The 27,456-nt window shown below is 40.0% G+C and overlaps 1 protein-coding gene across 7 annotated transcripts in view; it reads right to left on the bottom strand.

Moving 5' to 3' along the window:
- Positions 1-3,118: 3,118 nt before the first annotated feature.
- Positions 3,119-27,456, bottom strand: part of MITF (melanocyte inducing transcription factor) — a 212,645-nt gene continuing 188,307 nt past the window's right edge. For 4 of the 7 annotated variants that reach the window (XM_012787398.3, XM_012787399.3, XM_075998561.1 and 1 more), the window contains exons 5-10: positions 27,009-27,104; positions 19,084-19,201; positions 16,998-17,072; positions 11,728-11,803; positions 8,478-8,625; positions 3,119-3,730 (exon numbers count right to left, since the gene is read on the bottom strand). In XM_012787398.3, coding sequence (XP_012642852.1) covers positions 3,329-3,730; positions 8,478-8,625; positions 11,728-11,803; positions 16,998-17,072; positions 19,084-19,201; positions 27,009-27,104 — 915 coding nt within the window. In that variant the 3' untranslated portion in view covers positions 3,119-3,328. The remainder of the gene's footprint in view (positions 3,731-8,477; positions 8,626-11,727; positions 11,804-16,997; positions 17,073-19,083; positions 19,202-27,008; positions 27,105-27,456) is intronic. The other 3 variants (XM_012787400.3, XM_075998560.1, XM_012787402.3) reach the window with 1 other exon arrangement.

Here is a 27,456-nt window from a genome sequence, read left to right as displayed (position 1 = left end):
ACATCTTAGAGTGGCATTTAAAACAAAAAAAAAGTACTTACTGGCATTTTAAAATTTTTCATGCAATTTGTTATTCATTAAATCAGAAGAAAATGTGCACTACCGTTTTTTTTTTTTTTTGATAAGGCAAATAACATTCAAAATTGGCATTAACTAAACACAATTGGCCACCACTATGTGAAAAACCAAATGCTTTAATGAGGCTATCAAGAACAAACAGTTCAATTATTCCATTGGATACATTAATATCGATCCATAATATACAGTGCTATGGACCACACAGAAATTATTGCTGTACCCAACAGCAGGTGACTATTATTAACATTACAGTACCAAGAGTCCACAAGAGACAGTCATTTGTCATTTTTATCAAGAAATAGGGTTTTTTATACTGTTATTGACATCAACTTTTTCCCAGTGCATTTTTAAAAAATATTAATAAGTGCATTCCTTTGTGCTTTATTTTATATCTGTTAACTTCCTATGTATTTTATTTGTTCTTATTGCTTTATTGTTTAAAAACAACCAGAAAGAACTTCGTCACCCTACGTATGACCAGGTTGGTTGTACGGTTTTTGGCAAAGTCAGAAGGTTTGGTATTTCCATTGCCCTACCCAGAGGCAGGTGGACAATTCTGGCATTTTGGTCTCTCCAGATGGAGGCTCAACCCCGAGTCACAGTTCTGCACCCAGGGATGGGGGGAGTGGTGTGGATCACTCTCTAGTCACAAACGACAAGCCCAAACCACTGCCTCTTGGCTTCACTAGTCCCTAAAATGATTCCACACTCTATTTGGCAACAAAGAAATAAATAAAACCACCCTCAAGCTTGCAGCATTCTCCCAGGCTTGCTTACCTGCCACTTTTAGAAATTGTCTCTTAAGAAGCAGGGGACGGGGAAGCAGGCATTGGCCAAGCCAGGAGTTGCAAGAGTCGGGGCAGCAGTACAAGATGCCAATACTTCCTCTCAACAGCGCTTTCTGCGAGGTTGCTTAACGGTGGCCATATTCCCTTGGCCGTGGCTCAGTCAACCTTCATTATTAAAAAACCCTCAAAGTCAGCTAAGGAAAACTAGCATCATAGCATCACGACCTCTGGCGTTCGTATCCGGCCCCCTCCCCCCCATATAAATATGAAGAGAAAAATAGACAATGCTATGATTGTATCGATGAACACTATGGTACAAGGAGCTGTTCATGCAGAGTCGAAGCACTATTCTAGGAAAAGAGCTATACAATTAAGGGGGCTGAAAGAATGGGAACTAATTTTCCCTACCCCCTTAAGTAATAAAGCTATAAAACTGATAGCATCCTCAATGTTTCCAAGGATTCTCATTGCCCACTGTGCATGGGAACTATGCAGCTGATTATGTTCACCTAAACCATCATCCATTCACACATCTGACAAGCACTCCTTTCTCTCCGAACCCTCCATCACCCATCACCAATTCACGTTTGACATTTAAACACTTAAAAAAAAAAAAAAAACCCTCCTGAATAAGGTTTCCTGATGAAAGAAGTTGGCACTCTGTCACTAAAATATATTTAATATTAAAAATATCTGAAGGAAAATTGGAAGCTCTTATATTGTCTACATAGGCACCATGCTACATGTTCCTCTTGACTATAGATACCATCTTGAAACTTTCTCCTACATTATAGTTCAGTCAGTGCTAGTCTGAAAAAAGACTACTGCTATATGTAAGGCACTTCATTCTGAATGGATATGCTTTATGCAACTTGCAATTCAATTGTAGGCTGCTACTGAGACATCCCATTCAACAGCCTGGCTCGTAACACTATATGGCATCTGTATAAAACATCTAGGCTTGATACATGTGACACTACTGTTATTGCATAGGACTACACAAGTAGATAATGCACTGAAACTAACTTTACAACATTGCTGCTCAGTTAAAACATTGTTATTAAGTAACAGTAATTTGCCAATACAGTATTTCTCTCTTTAAAAAAAAAAAATTCAGCAAGTTTGCTGAAATAAACCCCAATTGAAATGACCATAATGGGCACATTAATGCTATGGTTATCAGTCTCCAAGAATATATTGCTATTTTTTATATCCTAAAAATAAATATGTAAGTTTATTCTTTCTAGAAAGCCTGGTTTTAACCTATTAATACTATACCTTAAATGTGTCAAAAAAACAGTTCCGGAGTGAGACTGCAATATACAAAATATTCGCAAAGCTCTCTTTAAACACAAGACCTTGCTTGCATAAAAGTTTTCTTTCGTGGGTGTACAAAGAATGCGGAAAACCACCAGTGAGTTGTAAAAATATTGAAAACTTGCCATTTTAAGATGCATCTTCTTACAAATTAATACAAACATATTGAAAAGAACGATGATATTAAAGAATCTGTACAAATCAAATGAACAGTAAAACATAATTTAAAAATAAAAATAGTAAAGCCAATTAGAAATATGCCCAGTTTGGCTTTCTTATCAAAAGCAAAAATGAAAAAAAAAAAGTAAAGCAAACTTTTCAGTGCTCCTCAATATTTTACTCTGAGAGGACGTTTATTTCCATTTCAAAATAAAATATATCTTATGAAAAACTTAATCACACTCATGGATAAAGAAAACCAGAACAGCACAGAGTGAAGATTAGACTCTATGTTTCAGAGCCTTGGTCTAACTCCCTTTAATTTCAGTTGGCATCAATTACATTTTCTAACTAGACAATCCTCATAAAAGGCTGCAGTTTTGTTTGTTTTCTCTCTCTCTCTCTTTTTTTTGGTCTTTTACAGAATATAGTATTTCTTTAAATAGTTTGCAGTATAAAGACTAAACAATGCTAGAAAGGTACTGTATCTTTAAGGCAGTACCCATGAATTAATTCATTTATAAAATGGAAAAGGGTTAGTATGGATTTCTTTTCCTCTTTCTTTCTTTTCTTTTCTTTTTTTTTTGGTTGCTTTACATTCTTTCAATTAAATGTTACATTTAATTTCCAAGGAAGTCACAGGCATAAAAATCTTAAATCACGTTTCCCCTGAATAAAAATGGACAGGCATTGCTCTGATGCAAAAATCCTCTTGCTCAGAAAGCTAAAGTCCGTGGTGCATTCGGTTCACAGATACTGCACACTCAGCTGTACAATACTTTGGAGGCATTTGTAGTTGTAATAGAATCGACAAGTCCGTTTCACAAAATTCTAAAAATAAAATATATCCTGGGCTATTGATAAAGCATGAAAAAAAAAATTTCATATTAAAGGAAAATTATCAAGAAAACCCCTTCAGGTAAATTATTAAATCTACTAATCAAGAAAGGGAGCAGTCCGGGAGGGCGCGGGGCAGGGCGGGCTCGCTAGCAGGCATGCTCCGTCTCCTCCATGCTCATGCTGCTCCTCCGGCTGCTGGTTTTGGAAGCTCCCGGGGACACGGAGGAGAGGAGCGGGTCAGTTACGCCGACAGGAGACAGCGTATCGTCCATCAGGATGTCTTCCAGTTTGGATCCCATTTTCGTGGGGACGCCGTAGGCTTGGCTGCCCTCGGCGCCGGGCCCGAGGCTGCTGTTGAAGGTGATGGTGCCATCCGTGAGATCGAGGGTCGTCGTGCAGGTCAGGTCCGCGTGGTGCTGGAGGAGGTCTTGGTTGCAGTTCTCAAGGACGGGCTCCTGCTTGATGATCCGGTTCACCAAATCCGGGGAGCAGAGACCCGCCGATGGAATAAGCGAGAGTCCGTGAGCGCGAGCCTGCATTTCGAGTTCCTAGAATAAAAAGTCAAAGTCAAACAACGCTGAACTAGGCAGAGCACAGAGGGGTTTTTTTAGGACAGTGACACTACAAGGGTTGGTGTGTGTCAGCATACTTTTGTCCAGACCCTTAAAATGTAGAACACCAAGAGTGAATGAATGTAAACTGTGGGCTTTGGAGGACAATGAAATGTCAGTGCAAGTTCACGGATGCTGATCCAAGCCCCCCTCTGGCGGGGGTGCTGATGACGGGAGGCCTGCGTGCGGGGGGCAGGAGGGACAGGGGAGATGTCTGCGGCTTCCTCTCAACTTGACTGAGAATATAAAACTGCTCTAAAGAGTAGTCTATTTAAAAAAAATCAGACACTAAGAAGGAAAACAATAAATTCTTAAAACGCAAGCGTTTTGCTCTTTTTGATGAATAAACTGCATCTCCTCAAGGCCAGGAGAGGTGTCACTGGTACGGAAATGAATTTTTAGGTGTCTCCTGGATTGTATTATGTATTGAAAATAGAGACAGTCTCTCAGATATTAACGTTCATAATGAGGATAAGTTTAGGAATATAAAAATGAAATTTTTAAGTGTGAGCTGGTAAAAGAAAAATATCAAGTAAATAGTAATATAGTTTCATAGTCCCCAAACTGTGAACTGAAGTACCCAGGGGTATTGCGGTGAACTCGCAGGGCACTAGGAATATTTTTAAATTTCAAGGGCAGTAATGCTACTACCTCAAGAACTACTAAAGTCACTTTCAGCATTAGATTGTGCTACATACTTTTCGAGCACATCATCACATCCTATCATTGCAAAGCTGGGCTTCTGTCAGTTGCTGCGATGAAAAAACAACAACAACAGAACAAAAACAAGTGCTGCATGAAGATCAACGAGGACCGGGATGTAAGTGTGGTGGCATCCAATCCCATTTCAAGGCTTTAGAAGTTGTGCAGTGCCCAACAGGCACACATGTCCTGGTAGTAATTAATGCAGTTATTTAAAAATAAAATAAAAATGCGATTTTCCTCTCAATTTATATATTTTATTTTTTCAAATGGCTACTAAGTCATTAGAACCCAAATACTTAATAAGTCGTCTGAACCTAACAAAAATGGTAGGTTTTTCAGACACTAAGGGCAGCATGAATTTAAAAAGTTTGTATAGTGATGCAAAAGTTGTGAAGGTCCTGTGCAAGTGGCTAAAGTTTTAGAAGCATCATTTAGCCATCTCACCAGAGCAAAGGAAAATTATTATTTTTTTTTAATTCAACAAGTAAGTTCTCATCTATAAGATAAATAATTTCTTCCTTTACTGCTTTCACACGACTTTCTATTATTATGGGCTGAACTCTATACACTGAAGTCCTAACCCCCAATACCTTGGAATGCGATTGTATTTGGAGATAGAGCCTTTAAAGAGGTAATTAAGGTAAAATAAGGTCACACGGTGGGCCCTACCCCGACAGGACTGGTGTCCTTATAAGAAGAGGAGACTGGGACACAGACACACAGAAAGGGAGGACCATGGGAGATACAGGGAGAAGACGGCCATCTACAAGCCAAGGAGGAAGGCCTCAGTAGGAACCTGCTGACATCTTGATCCGGGTCTACTGGGCTCCAGAGTCCTGAGAAAACATAACCACCTCCGGCTGTGTAAACCCCCAGCTGGCAGCACTCTGCCACAGCAGCACTAGCTCATACACTTCCTGAATGTCAGTGGCTCCCCAGCAACTCATTCCAAAATGCCTTCCTCGTTCCACGCAAGCTCTTTCCCTCTTTCCTTTCTGAGTGTCCCTGGGAATTCCTGAAGTGAACCGTGGAGACCCCAGCTTGTCGCCGACAAGCGCTGTGCCTCTACAGTCCAATGCCTTTCTATGTTTACGATATGGTAATATACAAATAGGGCATACATTTGAAGCAAGTCACTTGGGCTCATCAGAAAGGGACCACGTGACACGGCCTCTCAACCTGTGCCCAAAAGCCTAGAATGCATGTGCCCGAAAAAAGTCATTTCGGTCCGCACTCAAGGCTGCTGGCTCTGCAAGATCCTTCTCTGTGTGCAGTTCAAGTACGAGCTGGGAGCCTCGCATGTCACCCGAGTGCCTGCAAGTTCCTTTACACAATGCCCAGGAACACGAGCCTCTCCAGGCATCATTTTAAAGCCCTGGGCTGTTTAATAAAATGGCAGTTCCACTGATATTAAGACTTCATGCTCTTTCTTCTGTGAACGTTTTTGCATGCATCACTTAGACTGAAAATGAAAGGAGGCCCTTAGGCCCAGGCTGAAAACGCGGGCCCTTGTAAATCTACACCAACATGCTAATAAGAACAGTACCTTCCACACATGCAGTTTGTCTTTTAAAAATAAAAATAATAATAAATTTAGATGAAGAGAGGCAAACATCTTAACTCCAATCCTTTGTTGTTTAATTAAAAATGTTTGTCAGCTGATCAGAGCGTTACTTAGATTTCTAAATAAGGTGACGAATCTCATCTGGAGAACTCCAGATTCGCTGCATCACAGAGCTTTCCCAATTAATAATGTTTTCTACGATATGCGACAGTTCTAAAGGCTGCCTCACACCATCACTGGAAGGAAACCAAGATATTGTCACCATGGAATTTCCAATGCATATATTTCACAATATTCGGATTTCGCATGAATATACATGTTTGGAACCTTAAAATAAAACAAAACCGAGCTTCTTTTTCCAAATAGTTATTACATTTTAATACTTTGTATAAGGACATGACACATTAGAACAAGCTGCTTTTATAAATGGGTATACTAAGTTCAAGAGATTAAATACCTATGGCTGCTTAATGAAGAGAGGGAGCACGAGACAAACAACAAAAGCCAAAGAAGGTGAGGGGAAGGGGAAAGGAGGATTTGCAAATTACATATGACCCCTACTTCACTACCCAGATTCTAAAACGCAGCCCTAGAGAAGAGCCACCTTCTGCCTCCCTGCCCTGCGGCTGAGGGTGGCTGCAGGGAGCCAGCATGTGGCATCTCGAATTGCAAGTGCTGGGGAGCTTTCAGAAGCACGGAGACCACTGTCATAAACGAACTGCTCTGCTCAGTAAGTTCCACGTCCGGGGTGGACACCACTAGGTGAAAACACGACGGTCTCTAAGGTGTCATCCTTTGCATTGTCGCGCCATAAAACTTAACTCCACAAGTATTTAACGGTTGCCCTGGAAATCTGAAAAACAACCCTCGCTCTACGGCAAAACCTAGCAAAGGGTGGGTCCCTCTACTCGAGAAGATACAGTGCCACGGTATAGGCTGCATTCAAAGTCAGCAAGTACGTTAAAATCACCCTTGCGAACCTCTTCTGGCAATAACACAGTCAGTTTTGGGGGACAGCTTCATAGGAAGTTGGTTCTTTGCATTCAGCGTGAGAGGCTGAGCGCCTGAGAGGGGCACTGGGAGCTGATAGGGAAGAGGGACCCCCACCTCCTGCTCACACGGGTGCACATACTCACGGAGTGAGGTGTTGGACGAAGTGCACATCGATAAAATTAATATGTCTCCTTCTAAAAGCGTATAGTTTAAGTTAGAGATACACACAGTGTAATTCCACTATCTATACCTATTCTGAGAATTATGTCCTTATATATATATAACATCCTCCAGGTATCCCCAAGTTCCCTGTCAACACGGGCTTTGAGCATTGACTGCTTCCCCATCCTGCAAATACTAAGGCTTCTTTAAAATTTAACAAGTTCAGGCCGGGCGCGGTGGCTCACGCCTGTAATCCTAGCACTCTGGGAGGCCGAGGCGGGCGGATTACTCAAGGTCAGGAGTTCGAAACCAGCCTAAGCAAGAGCGAGACCCCGTCTCTACTAAAAATGGAAAGAAATGAATTGGCCAACTAAAAATATATAGAAAAAATTAGCCGGGCATGGTGGTGCATGCCTGTAGTACCAGCTACCTGGGAGGCTGAGGCAGAAGGATTGCCTAAGCCCAAGAGATTGAGGTTACTGTGAGCTAGGCTGACGCCACGGCACTCACTCTAGCCTGGGCAACAAAGTGAGACTCTGTCTGGCAAAAAAAAAAAATTTCAGCTAATGCTCATTACGTTACATTCTATAAAGTCCCTGTGAACCCTGAGTTGGTGGGTACTGAAGCATTGTTCCTAGGGGAAATGCCAGGTTAGGTTCCTGAGAGCCTCTGCTCATAACACTTAACCTTGTTTCTGCTTAAAGTCCTCTTCTTTAATATATTTATTGATTAGCATTGAACTCGCAGCCAGGAGCACCATAGCTCACACCTGGGCGGAGCTCACCGCTCACCTGCGTTTTCTCTGTAAGGCGCTCCACAGCCTCTTGCCCTTAGGAACACTAGCCAGCACTTCAGCCCTATATTCGGGGGTCATTTTTAAATGGTGAAATCAGCAACAGAAAACACACGATTATAGAAAACACGAGAGTTGGCAGACCACGGAAGAGACACTTATTTATAGTACAAAAGCTGAGACAAGAAAGGACAGCATTCCCATCGGGCAGCGCTGTTTGACCTCACCTAGAAATGAGCGCAATGGGCAACTCGAATTTGTACACATCCGAGAACCACCGTGGACACGCCACCGACATTCATTTTGAGGTTACAAGCAGGCAAATTCACACACACAGGACCCACGAATAAGAAGGAACGACTATATTAGGATCGTGTGAGTCAGCTCCCCTATGGCTCATTATATTTTCCCTTCTCCATCTAAAAGCAGTAGCACGCGGGGAACTTCACACAGCGCACGCCACGCACCTGTATTCTGAGCAGCAGGTGCCGGTTGGCATGCTCCAGTTTCTTCTGCCGGTTTTCAAGTTCCTTCGCGCGTTGCTGTTCTCGTTGCAGCTTCCGGATGTAGTCCACGGATGCTTTTAAAATGGTTCCCTTGTTCCAGCGCATGTCTCTGATGGAAAAGGAGGAAAACAGGCTGTTTTCAGGATTCAAGGCGGAATGAAACTTTAGTATTCAAAGCATTCAATTTCTAAAGATGCGGTAAAGACTGTGCATTAATAATGGCTATCGTTCATTGAGTGCTTGTCACGCAAAGAATGCTGTGTGCCATTTGGCATACATTACCTTACTTAACCCAGACAAGCAGTTTGCAAGGTAGAGACACTGTGTGTATGTTGAAACAGAGACAATTCACCGTCTCTTTTTTTTTTTTATCATGAATTATCTATCACGGGCAGATTATCTCTCCGTATCCATTCCCTCGTCTCAAAACTATGATATCACACTGGTATAAGTAGCCTCATAGGTATGATATTGGAATCAAAGGAAGCACTTTATACAAATGTGCTGTGAAAAGTTAAAAACACAATTCAACTGATGGAGTAGGCACGGTGTTGATAATAACAGTGATCTGTCAATGCCATTTACTACGTTCCAGGTACTTTTTAAAGTGTTCTACAGTTCATTTAATCACAACAATCTCAATGGGTAGGTACTAGTATGACTCCCATTTTACTGATTGGAAACTAAGGCACAGAGAGGTTAATCAATGTGCCCAAGGTCACAGAGCTAGGCAGTGGCAGAGCCAGAAAGCCTAGAGAACCTGGCTTTAGACCCCCTGTTCTAAACCTCTACATCATACTTCCTCTTACGTGATTGAATCCTCAAAACAATTAGACTAGGTAGGATAATTCCGATGTTCTCTTTTTTAACAGATATGGAAAATTAAGCACAAGAATGCAGACATCTTCCACAAGGCCAGACCCCTAGTAAGGACCTGTTCTGGAATTCCAACCCAGGCAGCCTGAGCTTGGTGCCTCTCGGTTCTCAATCAGTTTAGCTCTCATGTACTCATATATGAGAAAATTAAAAACACAATTAAAAGGTAGGCGAAAGCACCTTAAAAAATTTAGAGCACTCCAGAAAAATAATAAAGAATGAACTATCATTACAACATTAAGAGTAATGTTTTTGTATGGCTTCGAATTAATCTGAACCTTTTTATAGACAATATTCATCACACTGATGGCAATTATGTTGATGAAAACAAAACTAATTTGCTGTATAGAGAACCATCCACCCCATAATCTACAGCTGCTGAAAGCAGATCGGAAATATCAGGTGGAACCTGTCAATGGAGGGCCATTAAAACAAGCCACCAAGTAATTGATCCTCACATGGGTTAGATGAAGAACAAAACAGAAGTTCCCCCATGAGAGGAGACAGTTCCAGCCCCCAGAGAATTCCCTGGGGTTGATCCCTGGGGTGTGAGCACCAAAGACAGCAACCCAGGGAAGTGTCCTGAGATACCCAGAGAGAGCACAGAGACTTAACATTCAGAGCTAAAACCAAAGTAACAGTAACTTCAGCAGCCAGCGAGAAATGCAATTATAATGAAGGATGCCTTGCCTAGTAGGCCAGCAAGGTGAGAAATCAGTAAGGGAACATGCAAGCAGCCACTCAGTTTTTAAGAAGTGATTATTTCAAGCATTTATCCTGAGTTTTGCTTCCTTGTGAGACCCAATCAATCGATTACATTTCTGGGCTTAAAGGAAGGGTTTTAATTTTTTTTTTCTTTTTGTAATGAGAGGGACTCTTTTTACATACAGAAGTATATACATAGATCTCCAATATATAAAATCAACAAAAGCAGACTTGCTCTGCAAGAAGAAAGGGTATGGGGCTGATCAGTAAGAACATCTCTATAGCAGGCACATTCTAGAAACCCGGTGTGGGAAAACCACCATATAGATTATAGTCTGTTTTATCTTAAAACAATGCCTACAATTAAAGATTGTTATCGGTTCAGATTATAAACACATAAGTATTCTAATACAATGGAGAAAGGAGATATGCAAATAGAGGCTTTCACTGCAGTCCCATAATTTCATAATATGTTACTAAAGAGATTCACATGCTACAGTTTAAAAGAATATGCTAAAAAGTGAAAGCTGATAAAGAACAGGAAAATGGGAATTCAATTTCAACTATCATGCAAGACTGACTATAGGAAATGAAGGTCACAGCCCTTTAGTAGGATAAATTTGTGCTGCAGAACTGAGAATTTGAATGTTCTGAGTTTGAAAATGCCTTTCCTTGAAACCCGGGCAAGCGAAATGTTGCAGATGGAATTGTGCTAGCACATTCCTCAAAACCACCTCACGATAGGTAATGATTGCATTTTATTTTGTTACAGATTCTCTAACAATAATGCAAATAGCAAATTTAATAAGCTTTGCATGAATAATGCTTGATTTTTACATTTTATTAGGTAGCTAAAAGGTCATGTTCAAAGGCTAATTTTATAGAATGCCTGTGGGGCTGTTAAAATGTATATATTCTCTAGTCCTTTAAATGGGCCCGATATCTAATAGATAACAATTTTGTATTTATTGTCCTATTTGCTAATCTTGTAGGCAACTATAAGGCCGGTAGGAAAAGACTTGAGAAAATTATCTTTACAGCTGTTATCTCTGAAAGCTGAAATCCAAATTAGCTGACCTGTACTTAATAAGAGGATTAAACATTACTTTTCCCCCCTTAGATTGGTAAAACACACAAAGAGTATGCAAGTTTTCATAAAAACAATTGACCTCTTTGTCTGTTGAATATCATTAAACTTGAAGTCGCCCATATCTGTTCATCAGTGCCTATTTAGAGATCTTATACAAGTCGAAGAGCAAATAGTCAACAAATTTTACTTTAATAGCTACTCAGTTCTCTGTACTGCAAGAACTGCTAAAAGAAATTGTTTTTAGTAGCTCAGTATTTGTTTGCCAAGAATTCTCAGATTTCAGAAAGCCACCTCCTCATGCCCAGAGCTAACCATCTCCTAGCCAACAATCCTTTTATGCAATTCAGTGCATTTTTCTTGAAATTTTAGTTTGATGAGACTAACCAAAAGAAAAGTTTAAGAAGCATTTAGGAATGGAACCAAAGAAAGAGGCAGACATCTTTACTCTAGTTTTAATAACTGCATATTTTTTTGCAACATATGAAATAACATTAAGGTATGAAAAATATATGATGCAGATTAACATGCAATTGTACTCACGGATCATTTGACTTGGGAATCAAAGTACCTAGTTCTTTAATGCGGTCATTTATGTTAAATCTTCTTCTTCGTTCAACTTAAGAAAAGAGCATAGGAAAGGGCTATTAGTAACAGTGACAGGATGCATTTAGCATATCTCATTAAAGGCATGTGCATATTAACTTCACCAGGTCAGGACAATGGAAACCTGAGCCTATTTTTCCCTTGTTTTTACCATGTCTTTGGTATGAGGTTAAACCACTAAAATAATGAGCTACCTTTGTACAGAACTTCACCATTTACGAAGTCCTTAGACATACACTTTCTCATTTGCTGTTACAACAACACTGAAATCAGAGTGACTATCCTCAGTTGAGAATGAGAAAACCACCTTAGAGATACAGGAATCAGGGACTTAGCAAGGACACCCAGCAAAAAGTGGTAAATAGCACAAACTAGAGCAAGAGTAGGCACACTTTCCAAAGGGCCAGACAGCAAGTACTTTAGCACTCACAGGCCAAGTAGCAAAACTGAAGGTATTATGTAGGTGCTTAACAAAACCAGAGACATAAATTTCCACAAACTTTTTCTTGGCAAAAAAAAATAAATGAATAACGACTGAGTACAATCTTTTTGCAAGACAAGTCTGCAAACGAAAACATTAGAATTTATTTGTGATCCTGGTTTGCGTTTCATATAATTTTCACTTGTTACAAAAATATTAATCTTCTAATTTTTCTCAACCATTTAAAAATATAAAAAATATTCTTCACTCATGGGCCACACAAAAACCCTTGCTCTAGCTCAGTGCTGCTCAATGAAAATATAATACAAGTTACATACAGGTTTAAATTTTCTAATAGCCATATTAAAAAGTAAAGAGGGGTGAAATTAACATTTTGTTAAATTTGTTGTAACCAAAATGTTATCATTTCAACAGGAAATCAATATAAAAATGTATAAAATCAGATGTTTAACATTCTTTTCTTTATACTAAGCTTTTGGAACCCAAAGTGTATTGTATGGTTACAGCACATCACAATTTGGACCAACCACATTTCGAGGTGGCGAGTGGCTGCCGTACTGGATAGCACAGCCCTAGAACTTGAGTCTAGCATTTTTAACTACACTATATGCCATCTTCACAGCATTCCCATATAAATCTAGTTGTAAGTTCAACTAAATCATCATCTTTTAGGGGAGGATGACATACTAAGGCATATGAGACAGTAAATGTTTCTATAATAATTTATGTAGTGTAGCAAATAAATTCCCAACAACTTAAGATCTAAAAAATTGGACTAAAGTTGTTAATATTTTACCTTTTTTTTTCTTTTTCCCCAGACAAAGGTTTCTCTCTGCTGCCCTGGCTGGAGTGCAGTAGTGCGATCAAAGCTCACTGTAGCCTTGAACTCCTGAGCTCAAGCAATCCTCCATTCTCAGCCTCCTGAGTAGCTAGCACTGCAGGTGTGTGCCACCATGCGTGGCTAAGTTTTTTATTTTTTGTAGAGATAGGGGTCTTGCTATGTTACCCAGGCTGGTCTCAAACTCCTGGCCTCAAATGATCCTCGCTCCTCGACCTCCCAAAGTGCTGGGATTACAGGTGTGAGCCACTGTGCCTGGCCAATATTTTACTTTAAATACCCTAATATATATTTATATTTGACCCGTAATATTCTCTACACTTAAATAATGTTCACTGCTTTGCCAATGTATATTGCAGTTTGTCTTGAAAGTATAATTATTCCAATGATTAAATCAATAATATATAATATTGAGTCTTATCATTAAACTTTTATAAAATAGAAACCCTATATGATAGCTGACAGAAGGAATTTTGGGATTCCTGACAGTCCTGCAGAAGGAATTTTGGGATCCCTGATCCACTAACTAACCTTTTCCAAAACTCTGCAGTGGGATATTTTCTTCTTATTTTGTCCAAGAGTAGAATAATCAAAAATTCAAACAATACTGAAATATACAAAGCGAAATAAAAGTCCCCTATGATCCACTGTTAAGTTTCTTATATGTCCCTTACGATGATTTTGACGCTTTGAAAATAACCACACACACGGTAACACAGCTGTGCAGCCGTGTACTGATGAATCTCATGTTTCTATTTCCAGCCCAGACATGTCCCTGGAACTCCAGACTCACGTCTGACTGATTACTAGCTGTCTCCATACACGGGTCTAATGGACAGACCAATCGTCCAGTGTAAGCTCCTGATCTTTTCCACTCAAACCTGTCCCCCTACAGGATTAAGAGCAACCTGCCTCCCTTAACGGTAACTATTAACACATCCTTCCAGTTGTGGAGGCCAGAACTACGGAATCAGCACTGAGCCTCTCTCCCTCTCACATCCCACGTCGGATATATTATCAAATCTGTTAGTTCTGCCTTCAAAATATTTCCAGAGCTTGTCTACGTCTAACTTCCGAGCCTACCCAAGATGCCACTGTCATCTCTTCCTTGGATTGTTTCATCCTCCTGGCTGGTATCTCTACCTCACCCATGCCCCCTGCTTCCGGCCCGCTTGTCTACCCAGAACACAGCATATAGGGGGGATCCTATTAAAACATAAGTCAGAGCACCTCAACCCTTTGCTCGAAACTCTCTGACCACTTTGCACTTCACCTGCAGAAAAGCCCCCCAAGGTGTCCTCCCACCCCGACCTGGTTTCCCCCTCTCCCACTGACCACACCCCCTATAGTGACACACCGTGTCCTTCTCCGTCAGCCCCGCCAGACACACTCGCCATCTGTGAGTACCTGGCCGCCCCGGAACTCTCTCCTCCAGATGCCTGAACGGCCCTGCCCTCACCTCCCTCAGGCAGTGACCCCCATTCACCTAGGAGACTCCCCTGGTCACCCTCTTTGAAACGGGCCCATCACCTTTTGTGCCCATGATGACACTATATCCCCTCGGCTACCCTTTTCCTCCTCGTAGAACCTTCTATCATCTAACACTTCACAGACTTCATTCATTCATCCTCTGTGTTTATTCACTGTTGCGTTCCAAACAACTGCGTGTGCTGAGCGCACAGTAGGTCAGAAAATATGTGCTGAATGAAGACTGATGCGTTTGAGGTGGAGTTACACTGAAAATATCCTGCCTCTCTCTTTTTTCACGCAGCAGCTGATTGTTGACAACTTTCACCGTCGACATTTACATGCACCACTTTTTATTTTTAGTTCTGTGACTTCCTTCCCCAATGATCTATTATAAAGGTGATATAAGCTGGTAAAAGTTCTCAAAAAATACAAAAGCGTATAAAGAAAAACCCAAGTCTTTATAACACCCAAGATCTCTATGCCTAGGGAGACTGCCACTGATCGAGGGGAGGGGGGTGTCCATTTCTTTCCCCACGCACACACGTGTCCATATAAACACACACACACGTGAGCATCTCTCTGCACAGAGTGCTCTTGTCACACAGTGGGACATTGCACATGTTATTCTGCCACTTGATTTTCGCACTCAGTAATATATAGCAGGCGACCCACGGTTCACAGGTGAGAAACCCATTTGTCTGACTCACATTTCGGAAAAAAAAGTGTCTCATACAAAACAGGGACTCAACAAACAATAATGGTGGCTGAATGGATGAGCAGATAAATGAACAATGTATATTCTTTTGCACATTTTGGCAAACATTCTTACAAAATCAATTTGTAGAAAAGGAAGAGCCAGGTCAAGGGGCGATCTAACCTTGAATATTATTTTCCAGTGGTTAGCTGAGACTTTTAGATTGTTTTATAGCCCTCAGAGTTGGAACTAATCATGTTTGCACTTCACTGACAGCCCTGAAGTTGAGAGTTCAGGTGCCTCATTAAAGGTGTCTATTGTTTTTGACAAGATGCAACTTAGCTTTCCCCATCTCTGTTAAGTTTTAGGTAATACCTAATTATCTTATTTCCAAGGTGTTTTACAAGAAGAAATATCTCAGAGTAAAATTACTTGGAGGCTGGTGGAGGCCTTAGAGATACTTAGTCCGTATCTTTGGGTTAGAAGATGAAGAAAAGATGTCAGCTCTTATACCCGACATGAAACTGGTTTTAAAAATAAAAACCAACACCCTCCAGGCCTCAGCAATTCCATTTCTCAGTAACACTAACCTAGAGAAAGAAACTCTCCTATATACAAACAGGCAGGTATAAAAAGGTTCACTGTGGCACTGTTTATAATAGAAAAAAAACTAGAAATAGCATAAACACAGAGCCGTAGGGGAATCACTAAATATCATACACTCACACTGGAAGTTTATGCAGTCATTTATTTAAAGTAGATAGATCTAGAATTCTAATAGTAAAAGATCTTCAGGACATATTGTTCTGTAAAAAGGCGAGCAACAATGGAATATTGGCAATATGATATTATTTGTCTTAAAACATACAAGAACCATTTTATTTATTTTCTGTGTGTATATTCTTAAATACATTGAAAAAGGCCAGGAAGAGCAACACCAAATTAAAACAAATTTGCATATTCCTGCAAATTAAAAGAGAACTTTGGCCTTGTTCTATCACTTTCATAAGGAGAAAGTCTTTATATATGACTCATATTCTTAAAAATCAATTTAGGATAAAGAAGATGAGGGTCTGAAATAAGAAATTCACACACAGACTATTTCCAAACTAATTATATTATTATTATTATTATTACTTTTGCTGTGTAGTTTCTCTGTCTTGTTTCTATTGTAAAAAGAATTAAGTTTTCATAGGAAAAAGTTTAAAGGTTTGATCAAGGTTAAATTAAACACATAAAAAATAGTTTAAATGTTACAGGATTTTTTCTTAACTCTCCAGTAAAGGCAGAAATTTAGGAGGCTACCTCATCCATTTACTCCCCTCCAGATGTGTTTCATTTTTGTTTTCTTTCAAATCTCACTGGAGAAGGTGATCCCATAATCCCCTTTTGTTAATAAGTTCCAGTGTGAGAGATATTTATAATTGGGTAGTTGGGGAGTCTTCCTCTTGCTTAAAAAAGAAAAAAAACACCCAACTTCACTACTATAAACAAGAAAAATAAAAACTCTTCAGGTACTGAACACAAGTATATACATAAAATTCAATTTGATTCGAGATAAAAATGGGGAAAAATATATACCTTAGTTTCTCTGAAATATGATTTCTCCCATAGAAGGTCCCTTTAATCGTTTCTCCCATGGAAGGTCTATTTAATTGCTAGAGAAATCAATTTTCCTCCAACATTTCTGGAAACTTTTTTTGATGTAAGGGAGAACATTAAATCCATATCAAATGTCATGAACATGAATAAAATCAACTTACTCAAGTTGTGATTGTCCTTTTTTTGCCTCTCTTTAGCCAATGCTCTTGCCTCAGACTCTGTGGGAAAAATACACGCTGTGCACATGAATGAAGTCATTAGAAACTGGAACTGTTCAGGGTACAAGCATTTCAACTGCAAAACATCTCATTTCCTAAACATAGAGAAGCCGATCTGACTTGTCTCAAAGTAAAAATACTGTTTTTTTAATGACGCCCTCTTAAAAGCTTGCACTTTTCAAAAGTAATGTATGTCAGTCTGCAAAAACTCGGCTTCCACGAAATGGTAAAAGACCAGTAACAATGATCCGCAGCACACCATAAACATATGCAGCTACTAACAAGAATAAAATAAATAACTAGAAAACTATGGAAATTTGCTGCTGATAGTCTATCATCAGGAGTTAATTTTTCTTTTTAGGCCATAGAACTTTTTCAGTCTTTTTTTTGATGCCTCTGCAACACGCTGATATGAAAACCAAGTTGAAAAGCTCCCAAACTGGATCTCTGTATCCTCTGACTGGTTCATAGAAATGAACTCATTTTTCAGAAACTGGTACCAGACTCCATCAGAACCTGCTACCATTTAATGACTCTTAGGAGCAACTATTTGCTAGTTTGAGTTCTATAAAAAAAAAAAAAGAGGAACAGCTCACAGAGGCATTTGGTGGCAACTCCACTTGGAAAATTCTATTAATATTTGCATAGCAATTCCTGTGGGCTCTCTGCAATAAGAGATTACTTTTTGCCTTACAGAAAGTAAAACAAAATAAAATGAAAAAAATAAAATAAACATGTTTGATCAATCCTGGGATTCAGAGAGCTCTGTTATTTTCTTTTCAGAAGTGGTATCTTAAGCGTTACACTATCATAACTTAGAATTTTACCTCAAAATAGAAATCTCTTTAGCATAACTTATAGCCACTGAAGCATATATCTACACATATATATTTATTATATGAGTGTTATATATGCATATATATGCATATATACATATATATATGTATATGCATATATGTGTACAATATATATATAATTCACAAGCTGAATTCTCTCAATTGTGATGGTCAATCCAAATCCTTTTCTATTTTCTTTCTAACACAGAAGCATGACAGGCAGCTTTGATTTAACACTTCCTCCACTTCAACGATTCTTAAGTTTTTTGTTGTTATGGTACTTTTCCTTTCTGGTAGGGTAACTACTAGTTCTTTTGGTTTTGAATGGCTTTTACTTATTAATTAATTACCTTTTTTAACCTAAATCAATGACTTCTTTTCTAAAGTGTCTTTTTCCTGGTACAATTTTCTGAAATAATTTTTTTAAAAGGCATTGTTGACTAGGACAGGAATTCCTGTCCCAAATCCATGCTCCATATTCGCAGTCTGTTCACCCAACCCTGCAGGACGTGAGGACCAATAATAAAATGGAGGCTGAGGTGAGGGCCATAAACTTCACCATGGTAGATTCCCAATTCTAATACAGTTTCCGTCATGTTTTAATGACCACATGCCTTCCCTAAAGCATTAAGCGGTGTGGCAAAACAGGTAATTTCACACTTGTGTCAAGAACAAACAATGCCCATGCCTCCATTTCATAATTTATTTTTTTCGTTTGTGCAATAAATCTTTTACACAAGATATAGCACAAATAACAGGAGGCGTCTGAAGATATAAGAAATAATATTCTCACATCCCAACTGTGGGCTTGAAGGTGTGTCAAAGGAAAATTCAGACCAGGTTTCTCAAACCCAAATGCCTCTTGGGGCTTGGCAGGAAACATAAACACCAGGTGGGGTGGAGACATTTACAGGTAAAAATGTTGCCTGCTGCCCCCAAAGTGAAGGGAACAGCAGCCACAGACAGGGATTGGTGACATGCAGTAACAGTGGCCCCAATTCCCGGTATCTCAGGAGATACTGGAAACCAGGATTTGCGTTTTAAAATACTGCACAATGTTTTACCCACTGCAGAGACCTAAAAAGGTATGTCCATGGGTTGGATATACTCTGGACATCCCTATACTGATGACTATGTCTAATCCAGGAGTGGACATAAATCTACAGGATGAGGCACATTTGCTAGGTATTTACCTGTGAGCTCCCTTTTGATGTTGGGAAGGTTGGCTGGACAGGAGTTGCTGATGGCAAGGCCTGGTGGGGGCAGGCCTTGGTTTCCATAAAGGTCAATCAAGTTTCCCGAGACAGGTAACTAGAGAGAGGGAAACGGTAACAGAAATGAACTGATGAACAATTCCTAAGTTTTTCAGGTAAAACCCATATCCCATTCCAGGATTTATTTAAGAAAAATGAATTGATACAAAAAGTTGTTTCTGGCTGGGCACGGTGGCTCACACCTGTGATCCTAGCTCTCTGGGAGGCCAAGGCAGGAGGATCACTCAAGCTCAGGAGTTTGAAACCAGCCTGAGCAAGAGCGAGCCCCTGTCTCTACTAAAAATACAAAGAAATTAATTGGCCAACTAAAAATATATAGAAAAAAAAATTAGCCAGGCATGGTGGTGCATGCCTCTAGTCCCAGCTACTTGGGAGGCTAAGGCAGGAGGATTGCTTGAGCCCAGGAGTTTGAGGTTGCTGTGAGCGAGGTTGATGCCACAGCACTCTAGCCCAGGGAACAGAGTAAGGCTCTGTCTCAAAAAAAAAAAAAAAAAATTGTTTTGTTTTTTTTTTAAATAGGAAAACATGAGATTTTACTTTTTCATTCACTCACAGAGTTACATAGTCTCCTTAGCTAGTTCCCCGTCAGACAGGACAGGACAGAGTCTCACACCGAGAATATGGTTATACCACCTAGCTGATGGGTTTATTTTGAGCATGGAAACAACGGATAATATGGCGAATGCATTGTCTAGTACAACTAGTAGGATATAGTGGATATTCAGTAAATGTCGGCTATTATCATAAAATAGGATTCTATGTGGGATGTCCTTTTTCACCAAATTGGTTTTTTTTTTATAAAAGTCAATGTTCTTCCTTCCCTTTCTTCCTCACTCCCTGCTTCTTTCTCTTTCTTTTATAAGGAAAAGCAATAAAAAATGTTTTCTTATTGGAAAAGAAATTCTTTCCAAAAAAGAAAAGGCAAGTTTCCTTGTAATTGAAATTTTTCACAAAGCCACAAGAGGGAGCCAAGAGACTTTAAAAAAAGAACAAAATTTACACTTTTTAAAAAAAAGTAAAAGGAAGAAGAAAAGAAATATTTAGGTTTCTCAAGCTATCTTGGGAGTTTTTTCTCTAGTTCTGAATTGGATGTTTTAAAGTAGTGAACTTGTTTTTTCCCCAACATTTTGGGACTTTCTTTTGTTGTATATGTGTTTTCCTTGTAAAACTAGCCGGTTGCAATAGTTTTAAACACATGCCCATTTTTGTAGAAGAGGTCCAAGGTGATTCCTCTTCCCATGTTATGAAATGAAGTTCAAACTATTAACTATGGAGAAATAATTAAGTGACCTTCATTTCTGCTTACAAACAACAGTTTCCAGAGTCAAACAACTCCTATAACCATGATTACAGGCTAAGACTTTATGTCATTTAGCCCTTCCCTTTCCTGATTTCACACTCTGAATTTTACTCTACATCTGAGAAAAGTAAATTCAGAAAGCAATTAAGTGTGAGTAAAGTTTTTAGTGACCAAGAGGTATCTAGTAAAGACTGCACTCAATAGAGTACCTTTCATCCTCTCAAATGACCATGGACATATAGGTGCAAATACACCATGAAATCACAATAAAATCAAACGCGTTTCCCCTCATTGGCAGCCATTTGCAGCTATTCCTATGATGGGGGCTAAATGTATACTCTATGAACTAAAGCCCGAGCTAAAGAGATGGGTTGGGGGGTGTGGACTAAGCTACTTCCCTACAGGTGAGTCTGACACTGGCTCTAGTAGGGTTGGGAGGGAGGCAGGGAGGACAGACACACCAGCAGCGCTCAGCTCTCAATTTTGCTCTTTTCTGAAGGTAGCATTTACAGTATGGGCATAAAACGCAACACACACAGCCCCTACACACATGCAAAAAAAAAAAAAATAGACATTGCAGTCATTTAAAATGCCCTTGAACCACATTTCAAGGCCTTCTAACTAAGGAACTGATAAAAAGTGACTTTGATTATTAGCTGTCATGTCACTAAGTGGTTTTATTTGAAATAGGTCACCTTCTCAGGGTCAGCCTTACTCTGTGTGTCTTCGGTTTTATTCTTGCCCAGTTGAGCACAAAGCGAAAGGAGCTCACATGTTTGAACATAGCACTATAAAGGGCCAGGGAGTCAAAACTTATAAAGCTGTTATGACATCTGATAACTCTTCTGGATCTTCCTTGAGTTTCAGATTTGGGGAGAACCTCTGGGTTTGAATAAACCAAGAATGTGACTTGAAAATTCAAAGCAATAAGCTAAAAAAACAAAATTATTCCCCTAGTTCTAGAAATACAAATTATGTTTTCATATGCAAATCATATGCAAAACATGAAAGTGTGTTGTTATGATTATTTGTTAGGGGTGAATAATAGCAGGTGCTACATATCTGTAAGTTATCAATGGATCTACATTGAACAGACATCTACTTCTAAGCTGCTCTGGAACAAGAACATATTTTCTAACTATTCTAAAAAATAATGCACAGACAAGGTGGGAAAGAGAGCAGACTGGGGTTGGAGGGACACAGAGAGAGAAATGGGCTGGGAGGGATGAAAAGCCACAGAGAGGACTGCTGTGATCAGCATGGACTGAAAGCAGTGCCACCAATAGGGGAGATGAATTAAAAGCTCGATGACAAGACGCTCCATCAGGCACTATGTGGAGGTCAGACAGAGTTACTTCCAGTCAAAAAGACAGCTTATATCTCTATTTCTCTAAACATTTCCTGCATTGGCTGCTTTTCCAATACTTGCTGATTAGGAGAGGGCTGCTTAGAGCATGCCAGAACATTTTGCCAGGGATCATCTAATTTTGCAGGTGCCTACTTTGGGCCAGGTGCAGAACTAGAACAGCATTTTGTACATGTTATCTTACTGATTTCTACAGAAGGAAAAGCCAAGGTTCTTACCATGGCTGCATGGAGGATTTTGGAAGGAGGCCCATGTCCCACGTCCTATGTTAACAGCAATAACAAGGGGCAGTGTCAACATGCTGATTTTCAACCAGTTAGACACTACAATTTTCAATTTATCTCCAACTGGGCCTGAGGAAATAAATACCTAGTTGCTCACTGGCCAAATATGGACTCTCCAATCTCTAATAGTGCAGAGATGAACAGCCTGTGCTTAGAAGTCAAAGACCCAGATAAAAATTCTGCCTGTTACTGACTTGCTGTGCAATCTCAGGCCAGTTTTCTGACCTCTCTGAGGCTCAGTGTCCCCATTAGAAAAGTGGCAATTATTCATGTCACAGGGATATAAGATTTAATAGAGATAAAGCAGGAAAAACACAGTGTCTCTAAGTGATCAATGCAGTAGCTGCTATAATAATTCAGTATTATAATTTTCTAGAAAGTACCGGATTTGCACTTTACAGTTTGGGCAGTCGAGCTATTTTCACTTTGATCAACAAAACCATCTGCCATGTTAATGACTAAGTATAGTCACCCTTTAGACCAATTTTACCAGACTGCAATGCAGGTCAAAGCGCAGGAATCAGGGAGTCTGCAGGGCGAAGGTGACCACTCATTATCCCAAATCAGGGCTTCTCCACTACGTGTGATTTTTGTCCCCTGGGGTCAATGTCTGGAGACATTTTTTGTTGTCACACCTTCGGGCAGGTGCCGCTGGCATCTAGTGGACAGAAGCCAGGGATGCTGCTAAATGTCCCCAAATGCTCAGGCAGCCCCCCTACAATAAACACTCATCCATCCCAAACGTCAACGGTGCCACAGTTCAGAAACTGCGTCCTAATGGTGGCATATGTCCTTTGTATTAATGGCTATTATTTGCTGAAGCTACTAAAAGGAAGGTTGATTAAAATAGTGTAAGCTTTCTAATTAAAAAACAGTCTCCTAGTTAGGCATTAGAATGAAAGGATTCTGTGGTTCTTCTTCGGAGTTAGAGAAATTCATCCATAAATACGGTTATTAGCATCGTAATTAGGTCAAAACAACACCTTCGGAGCTAAGAAAGGGGAAAAGACATCTTCTGTTAACATTGATGTCTTGCATCTTTGCTGGGTTTTTATCCAGCACATTAACCTGATGGACAAGATTCTCCTTCCCGAGCACGAGCTGCACAATGGACAGACGAGAGCCACACAGTCTAACTGGGACAGATAAAGAGAAGGTGCCTTAGTTGTGCGTGGTCTGAATTGATTTCTTCAATGTGGTGCTCCACCAAAATGAATATTTTTCCAAGTAAACGATAATTGTAAAATGTTATTATTTTTTTCCCTCTGGATGGCCCCCTTCTCTGAATATCAATTGAGCACTGTTAACACGAGCAAACTGGGACTTTTATTCTTTGTTTGTGATGGTACAAGAGGGCCCTTGTGCTCTCAGAATAGTTATTTCTAGACTTCAATTCCCTTAGGGTAGTTTCCTCTCTGAGTGTTCCTTCCACTTTATTTTTTTAAGTAGTTAACTTGAAATAAAGCATTTCAAAGAATCAAATAAAAGTAAAAAAAAAAATGCCTAACATGAAGAACATTGAAGTTAAACTTTACTGTGGGAAAAAAAGTTAAAATGTGCATGGGTTGCAGTAGCTTTTTATTTAATTTTGACAACTGAAGCCCAAGAGTAAGAGCTAGCAACCAACCTTTAGTGAGAGTTCATCGGGCTAAACTGTTTTAAATGGTTTTTGTGGATGGTCTCTTATCATTCTCACATTAATTCTACTGCAACAGATGCTATGGGTATCCCCCCATTGTAGACAAAGAAACTGAGGCAGCGAGGTCCAATAACTCATTCAAGAGAATGGATTCAGGTATCTGGCTCAGAGTGTGGGCTCCTAACCTTGAACTTATACTGTCTTTCCCCAAATAAGAAAATGTTGAAATAGCTTTGTTGTACGAAGATTCCCGATGGGGCCATATTTAGCCTTTTACAACATGGGAATATAGAACAGAAACGGACGCTGGCACAAAGTTACTGACTTCTTAGGGTGGCTTCTGGGTACACCTCTCCTATCTGGGATTTTTTTTTTTCCCTTCCTTAAGGCAGGGTCTCTCTCTGTTGTCCCTGCCTGGAGTGCAGTGACCTCATCATAGCTCACTGCAACCTTGAACTCCTGGGCTCAAATCCTCCTGTCTCAGACTTTCAAGTAGCTGGGACTACAGGTGCGCACCACCATGCCCTGGTAATTTTTCTATTTTTTGTAGAGATGAGGGTCTCGCTCTTGCTCAGGCTGGTCTTGAACTCCTGGCCTTGAAGCGATCCTCCTGCCTTGGCCTCCCAAAGTGCTAGGATTACAGGTGTGAGCCATGGTGGCACCCGGCCCTGGCTGGGAATTAATTCAACTCTGCCCAGGGGATCTTTCCTATTTGGAAATTCCCTTGAGATGGCCTCTCTGTGCCTGAATGACCCTCCTCCACTCGAGGGTGAAAGGAGTCTCCCCTTCTGGACTGGTAGGCCCCACGAGAACAGGGAGCGTACCTTCCCTTCCCATCCACGGCACCTCACCCAGCGCATGCCCCCGTGGGGCGCAGTAATAAATGCTAAGTCAATCTTTAAAGTAGCTCAGGAGCAGCTAGACAACAAGACCTCAATGCTAGAGACTCGGGGACTCATTCTAAAGGAGAGAAGGGGTTCTAAAGGGGTCATTCTAAAGGGGTCAGGACTCGTCTTGTGGAAAAGTTTTCCATGAAGCAAACTGGGACTCATGCTGGAACTGACAGGGAGACTCGTTGCGAGGGCTATCTTGGTCATTAAGTGTAATCTTATTCTAACATAAAGCCCGGCACATTAGAGCGCACGAAGAATATCAACTGGACAAACAAATACCATTAAAATTATTTGAGATTGTAATTAATAAATTACACTTAATAATCTAGATAATGTTACTGAGTGCCACTTATGTTCCCAGTGCTAACTGCTATACATGCTTTATCAAGTGAAATAACCACGTGACGTTATTTAACAGCCCCATTTCACAGATGGGGAAACAAGGAACTTCGAGAGGCTAAGCTAACATGCAAGGCCGCAGAGCAAGTGACAGACTTGGGATTTGAACCCAGGTCTGGTTACAAATCTCTAAATCCTAACCGTTGTGTTTTCCTGCTTCACTAGGAAGGCAGGGAAGATAGATCCTCCATCGGAGGTTTCCAAGAAGCTGGATGCCTGATTTTTTGGTGGGGAATATGATAGATACGCAAGAGGAGGTTAATGCATTGGGTAATAGGCTGGATCAGGGGACTTCAACGGTCCTCATAATTGAAAAAAGAAAAAAAAAATCAATGATTTTACAAAATCATGTCAATTTTACAGTCTGACCACCGTCACAGAAAAGTTCTTTTGAGACACTGGGCCATTGCTAATTAATGCTGCTAGAACAGTGAAACACTGTAAATACACCCAAGTCTTGGGGTGTATTTATAGATTCCCTAGTGCAAGCTCCCCCAAGTGTTTTGCTCATGTTCATCCTAGCTTCTGACTGCTGACAAGAGTAGTTTGTCTCCTGGGATGCACCAATCTGGAAGCAGAAGGGGTCCGTGGAAGTCAACCAGGGATCCAAGAGGGTGAGAAGGGTCTGTCATGGAAACATTTATCAGAGCGGCAGAACATTCGGACCTTCCAAAATCAGGGGATGAGTTTAAATGGGCGGGAAGCAGACAAACTCTAAATATTGTAGAAGAAGCTTAGAGGTTTCAAGGGAAGTCCTCACCCTGCAAGAGTTCAAGTAAGTGAACTTAAGGAACTAAATCAAGATGGAAAAGAAAAAAAAAATGCCAATGATAAGACTCGATTTGCTGAAGATTTTGGTGTAAATAAGTAAAGGCTATCTTGTTCCTTGGCCAAGAGAATTTGCTATTGGAAGTTCATCTTCCTTTTAAAAAATGTTTTATTACGGTCAAAAATAACCACATAATATAAAATTTGGCGTCTTAACCATTTTTAAGTGTACAGTTCAGTTGTGTTACATATATTCACACTGCTGTGAAACAGATCTTCAGAGTTTTTCATCTTGCAAATGTGAAACTCCATACCCATTAAACAATAATTCCTCCTTTCCGAACCCTTCCCCTCAATGGATGTTAGTCTTTAAAACACTATTTATTAAGTATTGGTAGTATCACTGCTCTCAGAGAAAACAGAATATGATGGTGTGAGCCTTCAAAGTACCAAGCAGGCCTGGCCTAGACACATCCAGGCTGTGTAATCTTGTACAGGACCTTCTAACCAAGTGACAAACCAAAATCAAAGGCTACAGTGCCGTCCCAAGTTGACTCACTGAATTATTGAAAGGACTAAGTAAGATCTGCTGTAGGACTTTGGTAAAACAATAACATTAAAAACAAAAAAACAAAAAAACACAAGGAGTAAAGGAAAATCAATAATATAGGCAAGACTCCAAATTATAGAAAAAAATAAGTAGCATACAAGAGAACATATGACCACTGTGTCTTAAGAACTAAAATTGGAATCAATTTTGCTGGTGAAGAAAAGTAACCCCAATGGGCCTCCGCCACTTATGAACAGTGAAAAAACACCTTCTCTGAAAACGGCATTAACTTTTTCAGGCTAACCAAAACAGCACTGTGAATAGCACGATCAGCAGTGGTCCCTTGGCTGCAGGGTACTAAGTTGGGCCTGAGATCCAAGTGGGGATGGTTTAAGGCTTAACGTTCCACCGCAAGTATCCTTCGACTCCAGGGAATGGTAGGGCTTTATCACGGGGTTACTGACAAACTCATCAAAAATTCTTAATTTCCAATGTCAAAGTCACTTATGTGTGATTCTGGGATATTTCTCCATTTTATCATTAGCTAATCTCTTAATGAATATGTTGCAAAGGTAAAGTCTAGGAAAAGAGGGCAGAATATTAGAAATGTCTCTCAAGATTTTCTTTAAGAAAAAAGATCAATACCGTATTTGCCATTTGCAGGGCAGGATCCATCAAGCCCAGGATTTCTTCATTATAACTTGATTCTAGGCTAATGATGTCATCAATTACATCATCCATCTGTAGGAAAAAGGGCAATGGAAGAGAGAGAAAGAAATAAACAAAAACCACGCAATGCAACCCAAAAAGAGATCCATGGCCCTTGCTTATCCAAAGCAATAATATTCTTCATTTAGAGTCTAACTGTCCTCTTCCCACTAAAGTGAAAATATAACTAAAGACCATTAACACTACTGAGTGATGAGAATGATACTTGCAGCCAGCCTTAAATGAATGATTATGAGGCACCAAGCACTGGGCTCAGGGATTTTCATAGGCTAAGTTATTTCTCCGGACAACAACCCTAGCAGGGCTGGTACTACTGTGATAGCGATTTTCCAGGTGAAATAAATGAGAAGCAACTTGACCAAAG

Source organism: Microcebus murinus, chromosome 28 (assembly GCF_040939455.1).
Source record: "Microcebus murinus isolate Inina chromosome 28, M.murinus_Inina_mat1.0, whole genome shotgun sequence".
Classification (NCBI taxonomy): Eukaryota; Metazoa; Chordata; class Mammalia; order Primates; family Cheirogaleidae; genus Microcebus; species Microcebus murinus.
Note: the sequence above shows the minus strand (reverse complement) of the source record. Positions and strands in the feature narration are given on the sequence as shown.